Genomic DNA, 21,897 nt, shown 5'->3' with positions numbered 1-21,897 from the left:
TTCTTCAAGAAAATATTCATACAACACGCAAACCAGAATCGACAGATTTCAGACAGGAAATCTAAAATAGCAAAATGAATATGAAAAATCAAGCGCACAGCCTCCACAACAGCTGCCCACATATACTACAGGTAGCATCACACTGATCGCTTTCGGATACAGACACAGGGAGGAAAGCACCAATGGGTACAAACAACGTTTCTACCGCATGGTATGAACGAAGAGTTACAGAAAGTTCCTCAAATAAGAGGCGGTGGAGCGCAAGGGCTTCGTGGGTGCAGGAAAAAGCCAATTCAGAGCAGTTGACAGTGATTTAGCCAACCTACAGGTGAAAAGTACACTTCTGTGGTTATGCTGGGGGCAAGCAAAGCAGCTGCTGGGGATGTGACGGACATCCCTGCAATGCCCCTGCCCTGGCAAAAAGTGTCGAGTTCCATTACGGTATTGTTCGTGCAAATAAAGGGGAAAAGTTCTGTATATGTATTTTTACAAGGTTCTTCATGGTAGCCTTTGCAACAATGAATCAGATACTGTATTTTCAAGTATTATTCATCTGTACATTTTGAGCTAGCCCTGAGTAATCATTAAAGAAAAATATTTGCCAGGAAAAAATAACCCAGAATACATGATTCATTCACTTCTGAAACAATAAATGGTTCACCATAACAAAAATAACTATATTGTAAATGCTTTAATTAAGAAGTTTAAAAAACAACTCCACACAATGAAGAAACAACGCCCTTTAAGAAAAAAAATACTTAGGTGTTCAAATAACAAAAAAATCTGATTAGAAAAAGGTAATTCCATGAAATATTGTTAACACTATCTAGCAAACTGTGCTCTGTTCTTTAGCTATTTAAGTTCACATCCTTATGAGACAGAGCTCATTGCTCACAGTCTCACTATGGAGCCATATTTATTTCAGCATGAAGATGATGCACGCAGTGCATCTGGAAACGACCTCCAGCTCCGGAAAGTTCAAGCCAGTAACAGCCCTGGGATCGCTGAACAACTCCCTGGGAAGGAGTTAGGGCTTCCACAGGGGAAACGGGGATCAGCTGAAAAAATAAAGCGTTTAATAGCTTTATAATTGCTCGAGGAGGTGTGAAAACAAGCAGCTTTTGGGGAAAGATGTCTTCATCGGAGCAGACTTTGTTTTGATTGTTTTATCAGTTACTCAGGAAGAAAAAAGCAGCGCTGTAATCATCAACACTGTACAAATATGAACTTTTTTTTTTAATTGCTTTTCTTCATGGTTAAGTGTAAGTTTACTTATAGCGAAACCAATCAGTTTCACATTCTATCAGTTCATTTATTTTTAGCTAACTAACTAAAAAAGAACAAACCACATACATCTGACGTCACTCTCAAAACTTTTCCTCACTTTGTCTATATATAGCCATTTTCTGAGGACACCTCTAAAAGATAATTAATATAACACGAAGCCTCTCTTGCTGGAGACGCACCTGCCCTACATTTCATTTCTGATCTCTTTCTTCACAGTTTAAATAATTTTGCAGACTCGTACATGTGGGTGTTTAGCAGACTAGCCACCACGGGCGCTCCTCACAGCTCAGACCGCTCGGCGTAAGCAAAGCGCAGCGTATTTATTATCAACCCATTAATGCAATAAGCCGTTTCTGTACAAGCCTGGTGGGGACACATCACATAAAGCTGGAGGCCCTCCTCTTGTATAAAGATGTGTTTACATAAAATGCAAAATCAGAGGACACTGATGATTAGCATCAGAGTAGATACAAATATACTATCAAACGAAGATAATTAAAAAAGGTCAAATCCTTCACACAACTGATTCAGCAAGAGCAGGTCACTCTTTACTGAAAAAAAACTAGCTCCAAAACCTTTGCAGATACATGGCATAGAGATTACTCAAGGAAACATTAAAATCTACAGAGCTCATTTGTTATCACATATTAATTGAAAGAAGTGATCAAGATGTCATTTCTTGGAATCAAGTGTTTTTTGTTTGTTTGTTTGTTTTTTTAAACTGCTTCAGCTAAAAGCTCAAAACCTTGTTAAAAACCTTGGAAACATGAGAATTAGAGCTGTCCCTGCAAGCCTGAGCCTTGTTCACTGCTGCAACCTTAAGAGTCCGGGCATCAAAATATTCCCAGCGTCTCATCCTGCCAAAATCAGTCTCCACCTCCCGTCTGTTTGTCCCGGGCGTTCCTTGTTCCAGTTTACGCCCTTTTTCTCCACCCTCATCCAACTTTTGAACCCTCCGTACTCAGCTCCATGCCCTTCTTCACACCCCAAGTTGAGCATTAACAGGACCAGCAGTCTGGGTGTGCTCAGCTCCTGTCCCCAGCCGTCCCTGAATCCGGCAGCACTCCTCTGCTGACTCAGAGACATCTGCCTGCTGCCGGGCCCCGTGTGATAACGTCCTGCCCAAGAATACAAGATGTGCGACATAAACTGATTTCAGGGAGATTAAAATTTTAACAGAATCTTCTCCAAATAAATTCTGCCCAAATTAGGCACTGAGCATGAAAAGTATCTCTTAAGAGGCAGCACAACTTAACAGCCAACGAAAACAAATGGAAGTGCTAGCTATAGCCAGTGTATAAGCTTCAGCTTGGTATTACAGGTTCAAGTACAGCTCTAAATTCCACTGACAGCAAAGAAAAAGATCTAAGATGCTCACACACAAAACTGCGTTCAAGTTGCACGCGGAACTGGCGCTCCTGCTCACCACACCGCTCAAGTGCAGAGGGAGCGAACGCTCACAAGGGTCCAGCTGCCCAGGGACAACTCTTTCCATTTACTGCTACTCTGTCACAGTGACGCGGGTGCAGAACAAGTAAATCTCCCATCTTGGACCACACTGTTAAGATCTGCTCAAGTGTATTTCTAAATATCAATAAACGTACTCAAAGTATCAGGGTTTTACAGGGGTCCAAAGTGCTGTCCTGCATAGATTAAGTTGCACGACGCTGATACACAGGAAATAGCTGCCTTATTCTACAGGATGGACAACACACCAGAGGAAAGAAACTTGCAGGAAAAATGATAAATATTGTAATGAGGAAATCTGAGGCACATATTCACAGTGGCACATTCAGATCTCACAAATGAACAGGAATTTCTTCATGATCTCTTGGCCACAGAAGCAAGTGAGACGCGGATAAATGGGAATATATAGTAGCTCCCCGGGCACAATAACCACGTGTCGTTAGGGAGGGACACCGAAAACTTCACTGTCTTTGACAGGAGCACGGGAATGTTAAGCTCCCCTCAGCAGCTCCTTCCACAGCAGGTACTGGGAGAGCATGAACTGCGGGAACAGGCAGCGTAAGGAGGGGGGGAAGCTGTCCGGCTATTTCATGGCAAGCCGGGTACGATGCTTGCACTGCTGAAAATGACTGGAAGTCACTTTTTCCTAAAAGGCCTTCTCTATCCCTCTTGCAGAAGAAAGCAGAAACCAACAACATTTAAAATCATCCTTGGACCCAGTTCTTAAGTAGAGATCCCAAAAGTGAAAGATTCTCACAGAAGGGCTACAATGGAACATGACATCATAACTTAGCCACTCCTGCATTACTGCAATCACAAACATTTAAAGCCTTTAACTTTTGGACAAATACCCAGCTATTTAAGCCAAGCCCAAGTTATTGCATAGCATCTTGAGTTTACAGATGGGATTTGCTTCTTTAAGAACACATGGGCATTTTGCATGTGCAGCAGCATTAATTAGCTTGAATAGAGGTCAGCAGAAATACTCCCCAGTCTAGACATACACACCTGACCAACAGCTTCTTACAAAGGTGTGTGATACATACATTCAAAGGTTCTGTTCCCCACGATTCCTAACACCTTGTGCTTTATCAAACACCCAGAATCGCTAATTAGATATTCAGAAGTGCCATACATAACCCCTGTGAAATTATGAAAGATGGCACTTAGAATTTGTACAGCTGTTCACAGGCTTCAATTACTAGGAAGCTTCTGCAATAGCAGTATAAAGCGTTTGTGAACTTTCTCCTAAAATTCTAGAAAGTCTCCTCTTTACTATGCACAACATACAGCCTTAAGGTTTGCTCCTTTAATACTCCATATGCTGGGAACCCTGGCTTGAAGAAGTCATTTTTAATTTCCTAATGAGTAAAGCTGAGCAAGGGCTCTCTGGCACCAGGTCCTTCATGTCCATGTAAACAGTCCCTTGCAACATATATATTGTGTCTCTCTTAAAATATCCGTATTAATATTAGCACAAGGAAGAGAAACGCTCAGTATTTTCAGATTTTCACACTGAAAATGCAATCATTACTACTTGGCTAGGAGCGGAATTGGCAACCTGCACATGAAATACATAGGAGATTTCTGTATGTCTTAGCCCAAGGACAAGAACCTACTTTTGCTTTCTGCTTCCACTATGAAGTAACACCAAACCATGCTGTCCCTTCTCCCACCACACCCCTGCAGTTGAATTTTTACACCATTTCTTGGGCCACATCTGATATCACCTCTTATAAATTAAGACAGAAGTACTTATTTAGCCACTAAACAAAAAAAGGGATACCTTAATATTAGTACACCTAGGCACAACACTACTAACCATGTAGTCCTGCATACAGTACTCTATACAGACCTATAAAACTTTGTTTTAATAAACCCATTGGGGAAAATAGTGGGTAAATCTGTTTTTCTGGAAAGCAAGATTTATATACAGCATAAAATTAATTGTTTCAGAACAATAAAAAGGTAAAAAATTGTTGTCAAGAGCTGAAGAACTATTTGTCATAAGCACACCTAAACGTTTGGCATAACTGACACAATAAATTTCTAATCCCAGGCAGTTATGCATGAATGTAATTCTATGCATTCTACCTGGACATGCTTAGTTCTTTTAAACACACATTTTATGACGTATTTATTTTTAAAACAAGTGGCTTTCATAGGCACTGTAACCCAAATACATCTTTCTTTCCCCACCAGGAATAACGGATGATTCATTTTAGTACTTTATATTTTCCTGAGAAAATCCTTGCATGTAGCATACTACCTTTTACTCAAAAGGAACAGCAGACTTACTGAGTACACTCCATATACATTCTTCAAGTCCTATGATTTGCACAAAGCAGCAGTTTTACCACATGCAGTTTCAGAAGCACACAGTCTGGTCTTGTACTGAAAAGAAGTCACCACGTTGGCTCAAGTTTTCAGGAAATGTCTCTGCTGTTACCAATGCAAATTCTCACCTCCAATTAAATATGAGCACCACTGCATCTATAATTGTATTTATTTACTTAGCCATATGCCAAACTCCAGATCAAGTAGCTAGGTATGATAAAAAAAGATATAATTAGGTCTGACTCCATTTAACTCCATTGGTAATAGTAAAATCTGGGTCAAGGCAGAACAAAAATGAACGTATGTCCCTGGTTTAAAACCTTTTCCTACTATGGGCAGCGTAACCCCCAGCAACCTGGTATTCCGCGAGCACCTGGCTGGTTGAAGTCACTGCTCACACAAAGGCCCAGCCACTTCTTCCAGTGAAAAACAGGGATAAGAGGAAGAGGTTGAGTTTAACTCGGATGTATTCCTCAGCCCACCCTGCCTGACAGCACGGCACGGAGCAGAGGGATGCGCGCATCCTGGGAGCGGTGCTGTGGGTGGGAATGCCTGTACCACGGCACTGTCACCTGCTGCTTGTGGCAATATGGCATTGCACACGCTAATTTAAGCAGCAATGGCAGAATCTGGTAACGTATTTTTGCTGTGACCTGTAAATTACAGTCCGTACATGCTCTGCATATTTGAAACAACTTAAATGAATTCATTTTGGAGAGCACATACTGAACGGCAGCAGGTGACACCACCAAAGCCACGGTCAGAGCGACTCTCCCTTTCTGCAAGGAAGCGATCCTTCTCAGTTGTGTCAAATACATACCGGCCAAGAGTCTTTCCAGAAAATTAACAACAGGATACAGCCATTTAAACTCAAATGCTGCTTTTTCTTTCACTTTCAGAATTTTGAATGAGTGACTAACTTTTACACACTTTCGGGGATATCAGCCCTTTTAGTTTTATTTGCTTGAGCAACAACCAAAATAAATCTCTTAAGTAGTCTGAAGTAGAAAAAAGTGATTTCCAAGAACCTGGAGCGTGCTGAAACAGAGCACAGCACAAACACGAGATGTGAGCGAGAACTGACCCCGAATCGCCCGAATGTGGTCTCAGAAGGCCCAAACAGAACCACTTTTTCTGTGAATTTATGTTCAAGGGAAACCAAGTCCATGGGCATTAAGTCAAAAAGGTAACAGCTCTAAATCCCAGCTTTACCTGGTTTGTTCTTTTTACGATCTTCATGTCTATTCTCCATTCTGGGTCAGTTTCCCCACTTAAACTTACATGATAACGCTTAGGCAATTTAGTCCTGAGCTTTGTTATCTACAGAAGATGACTTGTTTAAAGTTATAAGCATTCTTATCTTTGCTTTCATTGAGCACATTTAAAGTTTAAGGAGTCAGAAAACGCTAACGGTTTGTTTTCTTGAGCATTCTATCATTAAATACCCCAGAAGATTTTGATCCTCTTTCCCAAAGAGAAAACATGCTCTGCTGATAGCAGAAACACACAGGAGCTACTTCTGCACGCATTATCTAATATTACTGACATTAATCTTCACTTTCCTCTCAGAAGTCACCGAAATGATCTCAGGCACTGCATGTCATGAGCATTTAAAGGTGATGTAATAAAGCATGCACGTAACAGCTGCTGTACCAACGTACTCATACCATTAAGTCAAGTCAGGAGTCAGGCCACCTCATTATTGTGATGACAGGAGGGAAGACACCCAAAGAAATCACCCACCTCTTCAAACACACGCAAGAAAGATGCGGCCCTGTGATGAGATCTCATTTTAAGTAAGACGGCGAAGCAAGGATAGACTTCAAAAAGCCACGAGATAAAACGGAACAAAACATTAACAGCTGTCTCCTTTTAGGAATCAACCCATTCACCTTAAGGACACAAAGACACAACATCTTCATTTGGGGCCTGGTCAGATTTCTAGTGATTAACAAAAAAGAAAATAGAGAAGAATTTGTCACCACTAATTGAGTTACTCAGCTCCGCAGACAGACATTATGTTATAGCTGAAACTCTTTAAATGCAACAAAAATACAGTTCTAAAATTACTCACTATTTCTCTACCCTAGGATTTGTATGTTATTTTCCAACCCCGACAGATTTATTTTTTAAACACTAGGGCTGTCTGCAAACTTCCTGTACGTCTCCTACACACGTCCCGTTCGTTACCTACAAACATGAATTCTCTACATCTTTTACACGATGTTTTCCTAATTCTACAACCAAAGACAAATATTGAGTCTTTTTACTCCTTTAATTGGAAGCTTGTGTTGAATAGTTTTCCTACTCTGATTTCCTTCCCCAAAGCCATTTGGAACTGTTTTCCTTGCCACTGTCTGCCATGACATATCCCTGAACACAAATTTTATATCCAGATGAATAAGACTTTGTCATATAAGCTGAACCCATTGAAACAAGTAGAGACTGCTCTGTTGTTTATTACAATTCTATGTAGCCTGTGTGATCCACAAGTGATTTATATGCATAGAAATATCCTCAGCTATAAATACTATAGATCTCTAAAGTATATATCTAGATATACACACAAAAAAACCACACTCAACACTTGTGAAAACACAGAGGGCCAAGAATCCATCCATCCCCAATCTTACTACATACATGCCTATTGACTTTGTTATTACTGGAGCCATTTAATCCAGCTACTATGTAATTTATCAATTCCAATTTCTTAAGTACTAGTTTTCAGTAAGTCGTGTTATTAAGTCAAGTACACCTTACTTGAAGGAACCCTATTGTTTCGCTGTTGACTAAAGCCCATCTAAATACAGGCTGCTGGTCAAAGCAGCAGTTCTGCCCTCTCTTCAATTTCTCATTCTACAGCCCTTCAACACAAGAAAGCATTTTTTCTTGGTAAGATTGGCTTTCCACTCATCACATAGCTAGCTACATAGCTGCTGGAGTCAACACCAGGTAGGGCCAAGTGAATCCAGGGACTACAAGGACAAAAGAAACAATTCTGATCACCATTTCAGTCAACTACAAAACCACAGCCTTGATACTTCGAAATACAGGTAGGTACTTCTATCCATCAAGATACAATAAAATCAACAAGAGAGTCAGGAGATGAGATGATGCCCATTTTCTACAACACAGAGATCCAATGCTTTTACTTCTCTCATCAGCAAACTCTGACAGGGAACCTGAATGCCTTACAATAAGAGGAAAAAGCCAGACCTACCTCCAATTCCTTACCAACCCAGCTCATTCTCATATCGTCTGTGGGATATTTATTACCACCTTTTACAGTACAGTGCAACTGTGTTTTGTGGCTGTCAAAGCATCTTCACTTGTTAACTATTCTGACAACAAACACTAGCTGTAAGACCTGAACTAAATTAAATTACGCATCAACCTTCATTCAACTCAGTATATTTTAGTGGCCATGCAATTTTGAAGATTTCAAAATGACTTTAAAAACCTTTATGTTTGATAAAGACAGTCTTACAGACTTCACTGGGACAACCATCACTATAAGTGAAAGCAGTCAGATGTAGCTGTTTCAACACGAGGTAAATCACAGGTTGAGACAAAATATTTACTGCGCAACTGAAAGCAAGGCTGCTCCTCAGTTTGAAGAACATGAGATCAGTGTAGTCTTCAGCACTCAGGGCGGGTTTGGAAGGTAGAACAGTATATCTACAATCCATAAGTTAAAAAAAAAAAAATCACAGTAAGAATGGAAGAGGATGACTGCACTAGAAGTTTTTAACAGAATTCAGATACACTCAGAACTGGACTAGATAAAACAATGATAGAAATTCCAGAGTTGAAGGAAATTTCCTTACATTACAGCTTCCTCAGATAATGTTATTACAAGCTGCTAAGATAAATTTTGGAGACCACTGCAATTCTAGACTCTAGCTAATTTATATTACACTGCCTATATTTTAATTATAAACAATAACTTATACCTCCACAATACAATCAAAGAAGTCTTTTCTTTTTATATTTTAACAATTAACTAGCAATTTTGTAGCTCAAGACTGTGCAAAATGCACCAACATACATCACTAAAGCCCAGAGTGATATTTACAACAGACAGCTATGACTACAAGCAGAAGAAGAACCTTTGAAGAAACATTTAACACAGATGCACTGTAAACTAAATAAAAACTTACTAGAAGCATGCCACCGCTGTGGTTTTTCTCTGTTATGGAACCCAGACCTAAATAAACTGTTAAACACTTAGTGTAAAGGTATGCCAAACATTTCTCAGAACTTTCTTAAGGTCCCAACAAAGAATCAACCTTTTTTGCAAAATGAGGCCTAGGTTAAATATTTTATTTGGCTCCTCGGGATCGACTGCGAAGTTGGGCACTAGCTACAGATCAGCTCTTGGACTCACATCAAACATTACCCTGTCATTTATCCAGTCAGTCAAAACAATGTTTTCCATCTAAACCTTTAATGTTTATGTCCTGAAAAACTGCTAATTGAATCCAGTTCTTGAAATCCATTTTTCAATCTATAGTATCTAATTTAGAGATAACGAACAGAAAAGATAAGTATTACACAAAGTTTACAGAATTAATCCTATAAATATTCAAGCCAAAACAGAAGACTGCTAGTGTCATAAAGCCAAAGAAAATTAAGACTATATAGCATTTGCAAGTTTGAAAATAAACTTTTTAAAACATTGGAATATACAGATTCTTTTAATTCCAAACAGTTTTAGAATTCAAGAGCTCTCAAACTGCTTTTCCAATCAAAAAGGGTAATTGAAACCACAAAGTACACTTAAAACTATTCCTAGGCAAGAAATGGCAACATGTCAGCTCAATTAATAAAATTAAATGCTTGTAACAGCTTTTCTTTAACATATAAAGCTTCCCTACAACAAACGATCTTATACGAAACAACACGCAGTTAGCTAAAGCACAAAATATCTCAAATCTTTCTAACTTGAGAAATAGGTCAATATTTCATGTAAGCTTCCAAATAACAGAACCGGTTCTCAGCAACTGCACAGAGATGCTAAATGTGGAGCAGTCTCTCTAAAGGCGATTTTGCTCGCATCCAGCACTCTGTGTACACCCTTCCTCAAAAACAAGATAATGAAAAACTCAGAAACATTCCTCAAGAACGTACCTGCTTCTTTTGGGAACCGACTGCACAACTACTCAATCTCCTCTGTATGTAAAACCACTGCCTATTGCTCATAGCTACACTCCCCATGACATATTTATGCTGTCAAAGACAGGATTAGAAGACATAAGAAGACATACTTAATCCTTAATAAAAATAAAATAGAATACAAAACACAAAGGTGAAGCAGACAACTGCTTGAACAGTGTTTCCCATACTTTTTACAAAAGCCTCCAGACTATTTGTAATGTTTCAAAGATAAGCAAGTCTGAGCACTCGCAGCAGAGGAAAAAAAAAGCATTAAAGTACTGCATCAATAAAGCAATAACCTGAAGAGAATGTTTCAAAACACTACAAAAACAAGGCAGCACTGTTCCATGCATCAGTCCCAGCTACATTTAGTTTACAAATCTTATTTCTAAGTGTAATATATAGACACTCGCACATCTCAATGAAAACTAGATCATAAAGTTAGTCAAAGGTATTTCCAAAGCAAAACATACATTTTATTTTCCCTATTAAAATACAATGCTTGCAAGAATAAGTATGAAAACATCTGTATTTATTAGACATTAAACTGGAAATATTTCAGATGTGCCTAAAGTTAATATTTCAATTCTTTCAGGTTTTTTTAAAAACATATTTCTTTTGCAAGTTGGTTAAATCTGCAATCAGCAAATAAGACTATTTGAAGCAATATCTACTGCTTTCCAATCGCTTACCTTCATGCACTCACACTTTGGAACACAAAATATGATTTATCTGCAAGGGGAGGGCCTTACATCAGTTTCTAACAGCTCTGCCCTATAAAGTGTTCCGTATTTTTTTCTTTTAAGGAGAGCTCTTGCAGAACTTAGAGTATTTCTTCTTTAAACCTATTTATCTGGTTTCTTACATGTAAAAGAGCATACCTCAAGTATTTGGAAATAACTTATTTTCCTTCCCTGCATGCAGGTGAGCAGTTTTTACGCTATTTTAAAACATTTGAGGTCAAGCGGTCTTCTGAAAGAAAGCTGGCCACGTAAGGCACTATGTCAAACCAACTGTATACAATCTTCACTAAGGAAGTTGGCTTGGGAAAAAAAAAAATAAAGAAACAAACAAAGAGATCAAAACAAAGCGTGTGTCACTTTCTTTCAAGTTCACGCTGAGAAGGCGAAGGAAAAAAAAAAAAAAAAGGAAAGGAAAGGAAAAAAACCAGAAGTGGTGGCGGCGGGACGCGGGCTGAGGTGCCCGGTGCCACAGCTCCCGCAGCCGTTTTGTTCCCGGGGCGAGCGGCCCGCGGGGAGCACCCGTCGCTGAGGGAAGCGGGGGAGAGGATGGGAGAAGAGGGAAGAGTTCACTTTTTGTATTTTCCCCCTTCTCCTCCTGAGGCCTGAGAGACGCCTCCAAGCCCAGGTTCAACCTCAAATACACATGGAGGAGCTCCCGCTCGCTCCCTCCCACCCTCCAGCTGGGCTCGCCGCGCCGGGGCTCCCCGCCGCCCCAGGAAACTCGCTCCCCGGGGCCGCAGGCTTCTCCTCCCCGCCGCGCCCCGCTCCTCCTCGCCCCTCCACCCCAGCTCGCCCCGTGCCCGCCCGGCGGCGGGAGGCAGCAGCAGGCCCGGCCGGCTCTCCCCACCGCCGCGCTCAGCCTCACCTGTCAGCCGCAGCTTGACGGGCCCGTTCCTCCGAGCCCCTTGGTTGGACATGTCCCCGGCCGCGGCTCGGGCCCGGCGCTGCCTTGCCCGGGGCTCCCCCTGCCTCTGGGTCCGGGAAGGGAGACGGGGGGGAGGGGACGCGCTAATGGAGTCGGGTTGGGCGCTCAGGGCAGCGGCGGCCGCCGGAGGAGGAGAAGCCCGGATGTGCCCAGCGTCGCCATGAGCGGGGCCGGGGCCGAGGAGGAGGCGGAGAAGGAGACGAGGCCGCCTTCCTTTCCCTTCCCTTCCCCGCCCCCTAGCCCGCAGCCCGGGCGGCGAGCACAACAAAGCCGGGGACGGAGCGGCGCGGTAGCGCGAGGCTGCCTCCCCTCCCCTGGGCCGCCCCGGCTCTGCCCTTCGGAGGAGGCCGCTGCCTCGCGGGCCGGGTGCCCACCCCGAGTCCCGCTCCTTCCCTGGCCCGGGGCTGATCTGGGCGGGAGGCCGAACGGGGGCCGCATCAGGTGGCAGCGAGCCTGGGGAGATCGGGGGTTGTTGAGACGAATTACCGCGGCGTGGAAGTAGGGAAGCCAAAGAAACGGGGTGGGGGGAGGGCTGATAATGAAGTTGTGGAGGGGTTGGGACAGGATAATCAAAGGTACAAGTGAGGAGAAACAGTATAGGAAAACCTCAAAGCCAGACTAAACTGAAACAGGTATGCCACGCTCAGGAGCGCTTGCGGTCTGGGGCAGAATTGTGTGGTTGGGGCATTGCAGGCTGGCCATGGCAACAGAGAACTTTGAGCTGATGCGCTGGTTATCTGTGCTGCTTAGAAATCTGCAGCCCAGTTGTGTCAATTGCCATTCTCAAGACTGAACAGAAAAAAAAAGAAAAAAAAAAGGCCTTGCATTCCCACTGTGAGGCCTGATTTAGCTCCATCCTGCAGGAAAGGTGACTCCTTCCAGAGTCTTCCCAGCTCTGTGCACATCTCCCATGAGGGGAGCACTGCACTGCAGCAGGAGCTCTGCAGGGCCCAGCACCAGTGCCAGAGGGGACTCTGAAGGCCAGGGAAAGCTCCCAGAAAAGCTGTCAAGTTGCCACAGTAAAGTTTACCTTAGAGGACTGAGCTAATAAATCATGTACCTATTCTTACTAACAACCTTACTAATACACTGTATGTTCACATGCAACTCGCTCAGTCATGTCATTACACTGGCTTCTTCCTGTTGAGCCAACTGTTAAGTATTATTATAAGGGTAGTCATAGATTAGGATCCAGCCTGTGAACGAAGATCCAAACACAGGATGAAAAGGTGACCTATGCTTCACAGAGTTTATAATGTAGCTTCTGTGTAGCCCAGCATTTACCTTCTGAAGCTGCATACAGCACAGGACTAAACTAGCATGTCCAGAATTGTCTTATCTTGGCTGAGTTCAGGGCTTGGACCTCAGTAAATCAAATCTAGGAGCAGGAATTGATTTTTTCCCTATTGAAGGCCTCACAAGTAGGATATAGTTCTCAAAGTTTGCCCTTTAAAATGAGTAAGGGTCCCCTCCCGTATGTGCAGACTCACATCTCCTTCATCCCAAAGCATGTCTGTCTCAAGCACCAGGTTCTTCCAGGTGGAAATTTTCTGTGCTTCCTGCTGCAGCGGCACCACTGTTCCAATGTCACTTCACCTGGGAACAGAGGAGTCCTGGTATCAAGACCCTTCCTCAGACAGGGTTCTGTGTTTCCTGCACAGCTGCCTGTTAAATACAAAGATAGCAAATGTTAGTAAATAACCTTCCTTTACAGTACAGCCAATGCTCAAGAGATAATGATCCATTGCTTACTCACTATTTCAAACTGAGCATTTGGAGCAAGTTTAAATTTACTGCACAAAACAGACACGATGTATCTGCTGATTGTCATGGTTTGTACAATGAACTGAAACAGTTAAGCTATTATATAGAGTCACATACACCTCAAAGACATTCCAGGTGTCCTGATTCCTGTGTTCAAAAAAAAAAAAAAAAGAACAAAATCAGCCTTAAAAGTTGAAGGTCATATTATTAAAGTTTGCCTGTTGTATGTTCACATTGCCAGGTCATTATCCTTTTCTAAAAAAACAACTTTTCAGAAAACAACTTACTGAACTATAAATTTCTAAAGTCTTTGAACAGACTGCTCATCTTTCAATGAAAATACTGTGATAAATCGCAAGTGTTGGAGCATGAACTGAGAGCTCACATATTTGTGCCACTGCATAAAATGTACTGGCTGCAACATTTGTTACTGCCATGCACTCAGAAGATGTGTTTATTTATGTTTAAAATAAAACTACATTACTTGAGTTTTTACTGGGACATCTAAAATGCATCTGTGGCACATAAGATAGTTCTGTTCAGTATGTATGTATTTAATAGAGTAAGAGAAGAGGGGCTTTAGCTCTCATTAGCATCTTGCAGGTATGATATTTGTCCCATTTAGGTCAGGGCTACGTCCTCTCTTGACTAACATGGAGTACAAATGATCTCAATCAGGTTGCACTTGAATAGACAAATGCACCAGATGCAAAGTGCTCTTTTCTTCCTTTCCGGCTTTGTATAAGCACTACAATGTCTGTAGCCAGGATATTCTACAGATGCTTCTATCCTGTGGTATCTCACAACTTTCTGTAGGGAAATTAGAATTTTTATTCATTGCTCCCCTTTGCTGAGTAGAATTGCCAAGCAGAATTTAAGGCAAGCAGCTCAGTGAAGGATCTGTGCAGGATCTACAAAGAGCAGAGGTCAGGAAGTCTCGCAAACAGCCAAGAACTACAGGCAATGTGGGATACCAAAAATACTGACAGTACCTGATGATTGAAAGGGCTACTTTTCCAACAAAAGAATTCCACATTACTGTTATGATCCAATGAGTTTCTTGTGCCAGTGTTATCCCCCAAGTTCTGAAAGTATTCTCAGAATAATGGAATAGATATCTCACTGATCCTGCTTTAGGTTTTACAAGCCAAGAGTTTACAGTAAATTCTGAGTTTATACAGTTCAGTTTCAAGGGTGAGCAGAGGTTTCACACTTTAGAGAGCTGATCTTGTGAGGTAAGCAAGTAAATATTATCATTAACTGCTGACAAGTGATCTGTATTTCACTCTAAGCTGATATCATTGAGCAACAAATCCTTTCAAGATGAGGTAGCTCGCTCAGATCCGGAGGGAAGGGAGTGTCTTGCATCACCCCACAGCTCACTTTTTGGATGACAGCTTGCTGCTGGACTCAGGAGGGAGTCCCATCCAGTCTTCAGCCAGAAGTTAGCAGCTGAGATGCAGTCTCAAGGGTTATATAGAAACAGAGTGAGCTCAGGCATCTGTAGAGGACTCCGGAAGGTTTTAACGGTTTGTAATGGTTTTAACGGTTGGTAATATATTAGTGAAACTTTTGAAGAAATATGTAAAAAAATACAGAAACTTATTTTGTTCTATGGCTTCACAGAAAAGGGCTTTGACACTTGAATTTCCCAATAGGAAGAAAAAGAAGGCTTTGTGTTCACAGATAGTTAGTTCTCAAAGGATTTGATGGTTTTGGACACTGGAAAATGTGAACAAATGTCCTTAACCAAATAGTCCTCGTTTTCAGAAGAGGATAGTTAATTTTTTGGAAGCGAGGCCCTCTGAATCTTTAAAAATTGAAGAATACACTGGAAACTCATTCCTCAGCAGGTGGCATGCATTCAAGGCAAATCAACATGTAAGAATTACATTCCATTTTTTTCCGTATAGAGGTTTAATCACACCACATTCCTTTAGCAGTAATGAGAGCTGGCTGGTGTTACACCACATTCTTCCCCAGCTTCTGTGATGATATCAAGAAAGCAAAACAGTTCTGCCACTATTGTCAAGCTTTTCTGAGTAAATTAAAAGGTCAAAACAGCATTTTCCTGAGATAATTTTTTAAAATAAAGCTATTTAAAATTACCTAGATTGTATTTCTTCCTACTAGTCTTCCTTTACTCAATTTCCTAATGTTGTGTTTGAATTAGAGACGACACCACTGGAGATCATGAAGTCAAAGACAGAGTTAATTAGAAGAGAATTACACCCCCGTTTCCTTTTTCTCTGTTGTATTTGCATTGTAAGTGCAACTGTTAATGCTAAATGCAGACTTTTGCCACCTAACGGTGCAGTTCTGAGAAGCATTATGGTAGCGTACACCTAGGCAACCTCATGAAGATTCATCAGGTCCAGTTTCATCTGAAGATAAAGAAATTTTATATATTTGCACAAAACAATTCCCTTCCTTATATCACCAATATTTTCCTTTTCTTGCTAACAATATATATATATAAAGGTATTGTGAAATACAATTAACATTTATACCACCAGTGTTCCCTGCCTTTTTTTTTTTTTTTTTTTGGAAACTTGGCTGATTAAATTATTCCCTTTCAAAACTTTCCTGTTTATCTCTCTGCAAACCATCACTTTCAAGGAACTTCAGTTTGTTAGCATGACACTGTATGGTAAACTTCCCTAGCATGCTCTGTTTGTCCCAAACCAATTTCCACAATTAATAGCAAGCATCTTCAAAACAGGGACTTTCTCTTACTGTCGTAATAACAATTAGGCCATATCTAAGTTGAATACAGGACTCAGTGAAAGGTAGTAATTAATAACACTAACTCATGACACCAAACCTTAAACTCCAATATTGTGTTAAAACTGGAATCCAGGCAAAACGTCTTCCAAAAGAGTAGCGGCCAAAGCAATCTGTTTCCTTTAATAGAAGCAAAAATACTTACTGTCCTGAAATGCACAGCAAGAGAGCGGTGAGCGCGACTGGAGTGAGTGGCCATTACAGTCTCCATGAGAATCACAGAAGAAAGAGGATGCTTTTGAGCAAGATCCCAAATTATTCAATTGCCTGAAAGATAATGAAACAAAATATACTTAGTTTTGCCTTATTGACTTGCAGAATCTTTTTGCTCCTCATTGATTTTGTAGGCGATGACTTCCTGATGCCACCTAGAGTGCTGTTCTCTGTGGTCCCTCTCAGCCTTGACCTGTTCAACACATTTGCCTGCAACAGGTACCTAACCTGCCTCTTTGGCACAGGTTTTTCTTTAAAATCTTTTCTAATGCGTTCATAACTTCTTACTATAGCAGTGGTATTTCCTAACTTCATTGTGGATCAATCACAGTTCCATTCCTGCATGGAATTCCATCCTTTGTGTGGCTTTTTATTAATTTCCCTACTGCTGTCCTGAATGAAAGGACCCAAATCTACTGAAGTCACATATGAAATGTTCCTGAATTTCAGGAAATTAGTAACCAATAGTTCATTTTTGTACAGAAGTACTTATTATCCCTTGCAGCTTACTGTAGTAATCAGTCTGTTGTTTTGGTTGCTGATGAACTGAATACACTACATAAAATCATACAAACATATTTAAATACCTGGTTTAGCTGATATCGTTAATAGTGAGAGACAAAGAGAGTTAACGCAGCAATGCAAGGCATACCTATCAGTTATATGATGAAGAAGCATGTCTAGACAGAGGCTCTGGTTCTCACTAAGACTCCTTTTGGCACACAGAGACACTGTTTATGCAAGAGGTCAAGATTCAATCCATTTCTCAAGCTGGAGCTTGAGATGAAGCTTTTCAGGAGAAGAAACTAGGAAGGAAATCTCCACCCATATGCTGGCTCCTGAAAAAGGGGACAGAAGCTTGGAGCAGCAGACAGCATAGCCCTCTGAGACAGGATGTGTCTTGGGGAAATGATGTGTCTCTGAAGGGAAATGACTGCAGCTGTGGCTACAAAAAAATGCATGAGCTCCCATATCACAGGATTTTCCAGTGGTTAGTCACTAAGATAACTTCTAAATCCATCCATCCAAAGCAGACTGGTAACTGATGCACAGATATTCCATGGGCTTCTTTAGCCATGTTATTTCCTTATTATGGTCCTGCAGGACAGCACTATCCTAATGCAACTTCATAATTAGAAGAAAAGCAAATTTCAAAGAGGAGACAGGTATCGACACAGCGTAAATAGATATATTGCATCATTACTCGCCAGAACCTAAAATTCACTTTCTGAAAGAGGTATCTATTGTTCATTTAAAGCAAGAAACTGTGCTGTGGTGACTGGACAAAAGACTGGAGATTAAAAGGGTTTTGTTCTCATTTGCACCAGCGTTCTAGCCACAGCACTGCTGTCTAGCTCAAGTCAACACCATTCCCCACTGGGGAATGTGCAGTATCTCAAACACCGTGACCCAATGACTGGCTTTGCACAGCATCTTTAATAGCCCAGCAAAAAGGGCAGAGCCTAGGTTCAGTCTTTAAAATAATGAATTATCTCAGGCCTAAAAGATCTAAATATAGTGAAGTATCTTAGGCCTAAAAGATTTTCCCTCATTTGCTTCACCTTCAGTATCAGTGGGAATGTCAATTCAATGTACAAACTAGGTCTTCAAAAGTCCTGGGCAAGAAGGAAGGTCTATTTCTGAAAATAAATAAATTAGCCTTTTTTCTTGATTGATTTCAACATATATATCCATTAAATACTGTTGATAATATAATTTCTATACCAGACTCTTTGAAGAATGGCTTTGTCAAGCGCTTTGAGAGCTACGTGCTAAATATTCCAATGGAAATGCTAAGGTTTCCTGAAGAATTGCATGTTCCATCGTGCAACTGCTCTACAGAACTTTGTCCTGTTGCTTTGTGAATGAAGCAACTGTAAAATCGTATCCGTGGATTTATTTGGCTAATAAAAATAGGTTCATAAAAGACCTTACTGAATAAGACAGAAACAATCTCCTCTGAGCGACATGTATCAAGAATTTACTTTACTACTGTACTACAACATCTGTCTCCAGATATAGTCTGATTCAACTTGACACTGCGTGTATTTGTCCCAGTGGTATGCAGCTTAGACAAATGAAGTGTTATTAGGAAGACTGTCAGCTCAAACAACTATTTAAAACAGTTGACATAAAGCACTGTTTTTGACCAAGGCATATTATGTAGCCACTAAAGGAATACCAAGATTTCTCTAATCTTTCCTATCCCCTGTGGCCCAGCATCAATTTGAAACAATAATTCTGTTGTCTGCAAAAGATGAGCTGTAAAATCTCCTACATTGTAAGTCTCTCCAAGTCTTAATTATGCTGATGCTGAGAGCAGGGTGCCACTGACAGCGATGCCAAAATCTGACTCAGTCTTGCTGCTATAAATTCACCCCTTGGACACCACTGATCAACAGTGAGACATTGGAAGGTAGCTGCCATGCTAAATCAATCTCTTAGCTTGTCTAGATAACGTTAGGCTTGGGCCACGGCCAGTATATAATGCTCTGGGAGAAGTGAAAAATATTCTGTGGTGCACCTTCCATCCATGCAACCAATGAAAGCAGAGATGCCTTCCTCACTCCCGAAAAAACCCAGGACATTATCTGATAAGCTGTAATACCTTGGCATAATTAGCTAGTTCTCACTGGCCATTGTTACCTATTTAGATATTCAGGGATTAAAACCTCATGTTTCTGGCTTTACAGAATTACGTACATGACAGGGGTTAAAATGAGGCTTCAAGAGGGCTGATTTGTCCCATTCCAATCTATTGTGGAGACTGTGGCTATTAAAGACAAATACTAATCTGGATAGGCAATGAGGCAGGCAACATACTCCTCTATCTAATGTTAGCAGAGAAATCAAGCCTCTTGTGTAAGCGTGAATAATTTAAACAAAACAGCCATCACATCGTAGTTCTGATTTTCTGTGTTTCTTCAAGCAAATTTTTCCACGTGTCTCATACAAGTTACTTCCAAACACTCATTCAAGAGATGAGTTTCATTCCAGGAAGACCGTACGATATTGCATACTTCTCCAGGTAACTGAATCTGCAAGGTTCAAAGACAAAAACAGTGAACAAAGCCTTAACCCCACAAGATCATTTTCTGCCATGGGGAAGTTACCAGAAGCGCATGCCGTGCGTGTGCTCACACAGTGTTGTGAATTACTGCAGATAATCCACATTAACCAGCTTCTGAAGGACTAAAAGCATTTCCCTTTCTCTTACATTAACAATTTTGTAGACGTTTATACACAAAATGATTTAATCCTAAAAATGATAAAGCAAAGTTGCAAGCCAGGTAAGAACAGCTCAGTTGTTTAAGTAGGTTAGCGGGTCTAGTGGAACGCTAGAAGTAACCAAAAGCAAAATCTGTTACCATTTGTCTTGAAATATTCTTTTATTACACTCTTGAAATTCCTTAAAATAGAAGCAAAGAGAAGGCATATTGGGTTTGGATTCTTTTTTCCCTCCTTTTCTTAGTTCAGGGGCAATACATCTAACTAGGTAACACGTCTTAAGCGTAACAACAGAAAGACCAGCACGATAGAAAGATGTTACAAAGGAAGGGAAAGGATTGCTCACCTGTCTCTGAGGATCTAGGTTCACAGAGGAAACTCCACAAAGGAAGGATCTCCAGAAAAAGATCCTTTCAGAGTGGCAGTCAGCCCTTAAAGGAGGCCTAAGAGAAGTGGAGCCAGGCCCCAGCCCTTCCTGTCACACAGTGAATTGCCTTCACCTGTGCTCCCAGGGCTGACTGGGTCTTTCCTCCAGGTGCTCAATCAGTGGGTCAGGCCGTGACTCAGCAGTTCCCCATACACTAAGGAATGATGTGAGGACCTAGTTCTGCAATGTAATCACCCTGCTAGCAGATGCATCTGGTCCCTATATGAGCATTGCACAGTTTGGTTACTACACGTTTAAGAAGCATTTGGAATATATTGCTAGAAAGATCTTATGCTCCAGTTTGAATCTAAACCACAGTGGGTTAGCTATGAGGAAGTAAACTTTCTGCTCAGTTACAATGGTTTTTTTAGTTTGTTTTTGTCATGTTTATTTCTGAGGGTTTTTTGTTTGTAACTATGGCACACTGAATTTTGTTGACAGTTGCAAATCAGCTGTGCAATATAGAACAAATGTTGTATTTTGCAGCAGTTTTAGATAACTGCTTGTGCTCTTGGTTATACAGAACAGAAAAGTTTTTAAAGGTAGTCTGGACAAAAGTTGGTTGCAGGAGTGTGCTCATCTAATTTTTCATGAGCAATTTTCAGGATTATTTGCTATTAAAATAGGGTTGTTGTTTTTTTTTATTTGGACACGATTAGATCTCCAACCACGTTCCTCAAACACCTCTGTTTTCCTTAAATTTAAAGCTTGCATATTTGTTGCCATCGCTATTCTGCTTACGTTTTTGTTTCCTAATCCGTGCCTGGCCCTGCTCTGCAGGTGCTGATACTCACAGATGGGGCCATAGCCTCAGTTTTAGGAACTATATAAAACCGTTTTTCTGCACAGAGAAGAAAGATTTCTGCTTAATTCAAGTCAAATTTTGCAGAGCAGTTTTTGAGAAATGGAAAGTGAATGTCCTGTCACACACAATCCCTCCCTCCCCCCTCCCCCCCTTTATTTTTCTATACTGGTAACGTGCTCTCTATTGCAAGTTATATGGATGGCAACATTATTTTTTCAGCCATTAGGGGAAAGGAAATGACATATGGAGAGGATTCAAATTCCTCCTCATTCCTAGAGAGTCTATCCAGAAAGTCAGTATTCTGAGCTGCGTCCAAGTGTCGTTTCCTGCTCAGAATTGGGAAGGGGAGTTGGGGGGGGGGAAGAGGGATGGATACGTAACATTAAATTGCTGCTTCTGATTAACAGTAACATTCTGCAAATGATTTCACAGTCTTGCTTTGAGCAGTATTAAACCTCTGCAGCCCAAATATGTGCAGCAACGCGCTGATGAAAGAGCTATTTTTACATCTGTTTCATATAGTGGCTAAAAATGAAGTGATTTAGATGATGGAAATGTGCCTTGGAGATTATTCAAGATTCTGTGATAACTTTGTACATCCATTCTTCCACATGCCCACAGAGCACAGACACATACTTCTGGTACTAAAACTATTCTACCACTGTGAACCTGTACACAATCCAATCTGCTATAGATAACAAATTAAGCAATTTTTCACTATTTGTGTGTATAGATACATGATATGTATGCATATGTATGT

General features: G+C 41.0%; 1 protein-coding gene and 1 long non-coding RNA gene across 4 annotated transcripts in view; both read right to left on the bottom strand.

The window, feature by feature from the left end:
* SMURF2 (SMAD specific E3 ubiquitin protein ligase 2) overlaps positions 1-13,379 on the bottom strand; it is a 59,561-nt gene extending 46,182 nt beyond the window's left edge. Inside the window, exon 1 of the mRNA XM_021414747.1 lies at positions 11,857-13,379. Coding sequence (XP_021270422.1) covers positions 11,857-11,908 — 52 coding nt within the window. The 5' untranslated portion in view covers positions 11,909-13,379. The remainder of the gene's footprint in view (positions 1-11,856) is intronic.
* Positions 13,591-20,329, bottom strand: LOC110407279. 3 transcript variants are annotated; one of them, XR_002443842.1, is made up of 3 exons: positions 20,252-20,329; positions 16,610-16,731; positions 13,591-13,827 (listed from the first exon to the last, which is right to left on the bottom strand). It is a non-coding gene; the product is annotated as an uncharacterized LOC110407279 (long non-coding RNA). The 3 variants fall into 3 exon arrangements; XR_002443841.1 differs by lacking the exon at positions 13,591-13,827 and adding an exon at positions 14,672-15,666; XR_002443840.1 differs by lacking the exon at positions 13,591-13,827 and adding an exon at positions 15,674-16,064.

The sequence above is a fragment of the Numida meleagris genome, chromosome 17 (genome assembly GCF_002078875.1).
Source record: "Numida meleagris isolate 19003 breed g44 Domestic line chromosome 17, NumMel1.0, whole genome shotgun sequence".
NCBI lineage: Eukaryota > Metazoa > Chordata > Aves > Galliformes > Numididae > Numida > Numida meleagris.
This window is presented reverse-complemented; position numbering and strand designations above follow the sequence as displayed.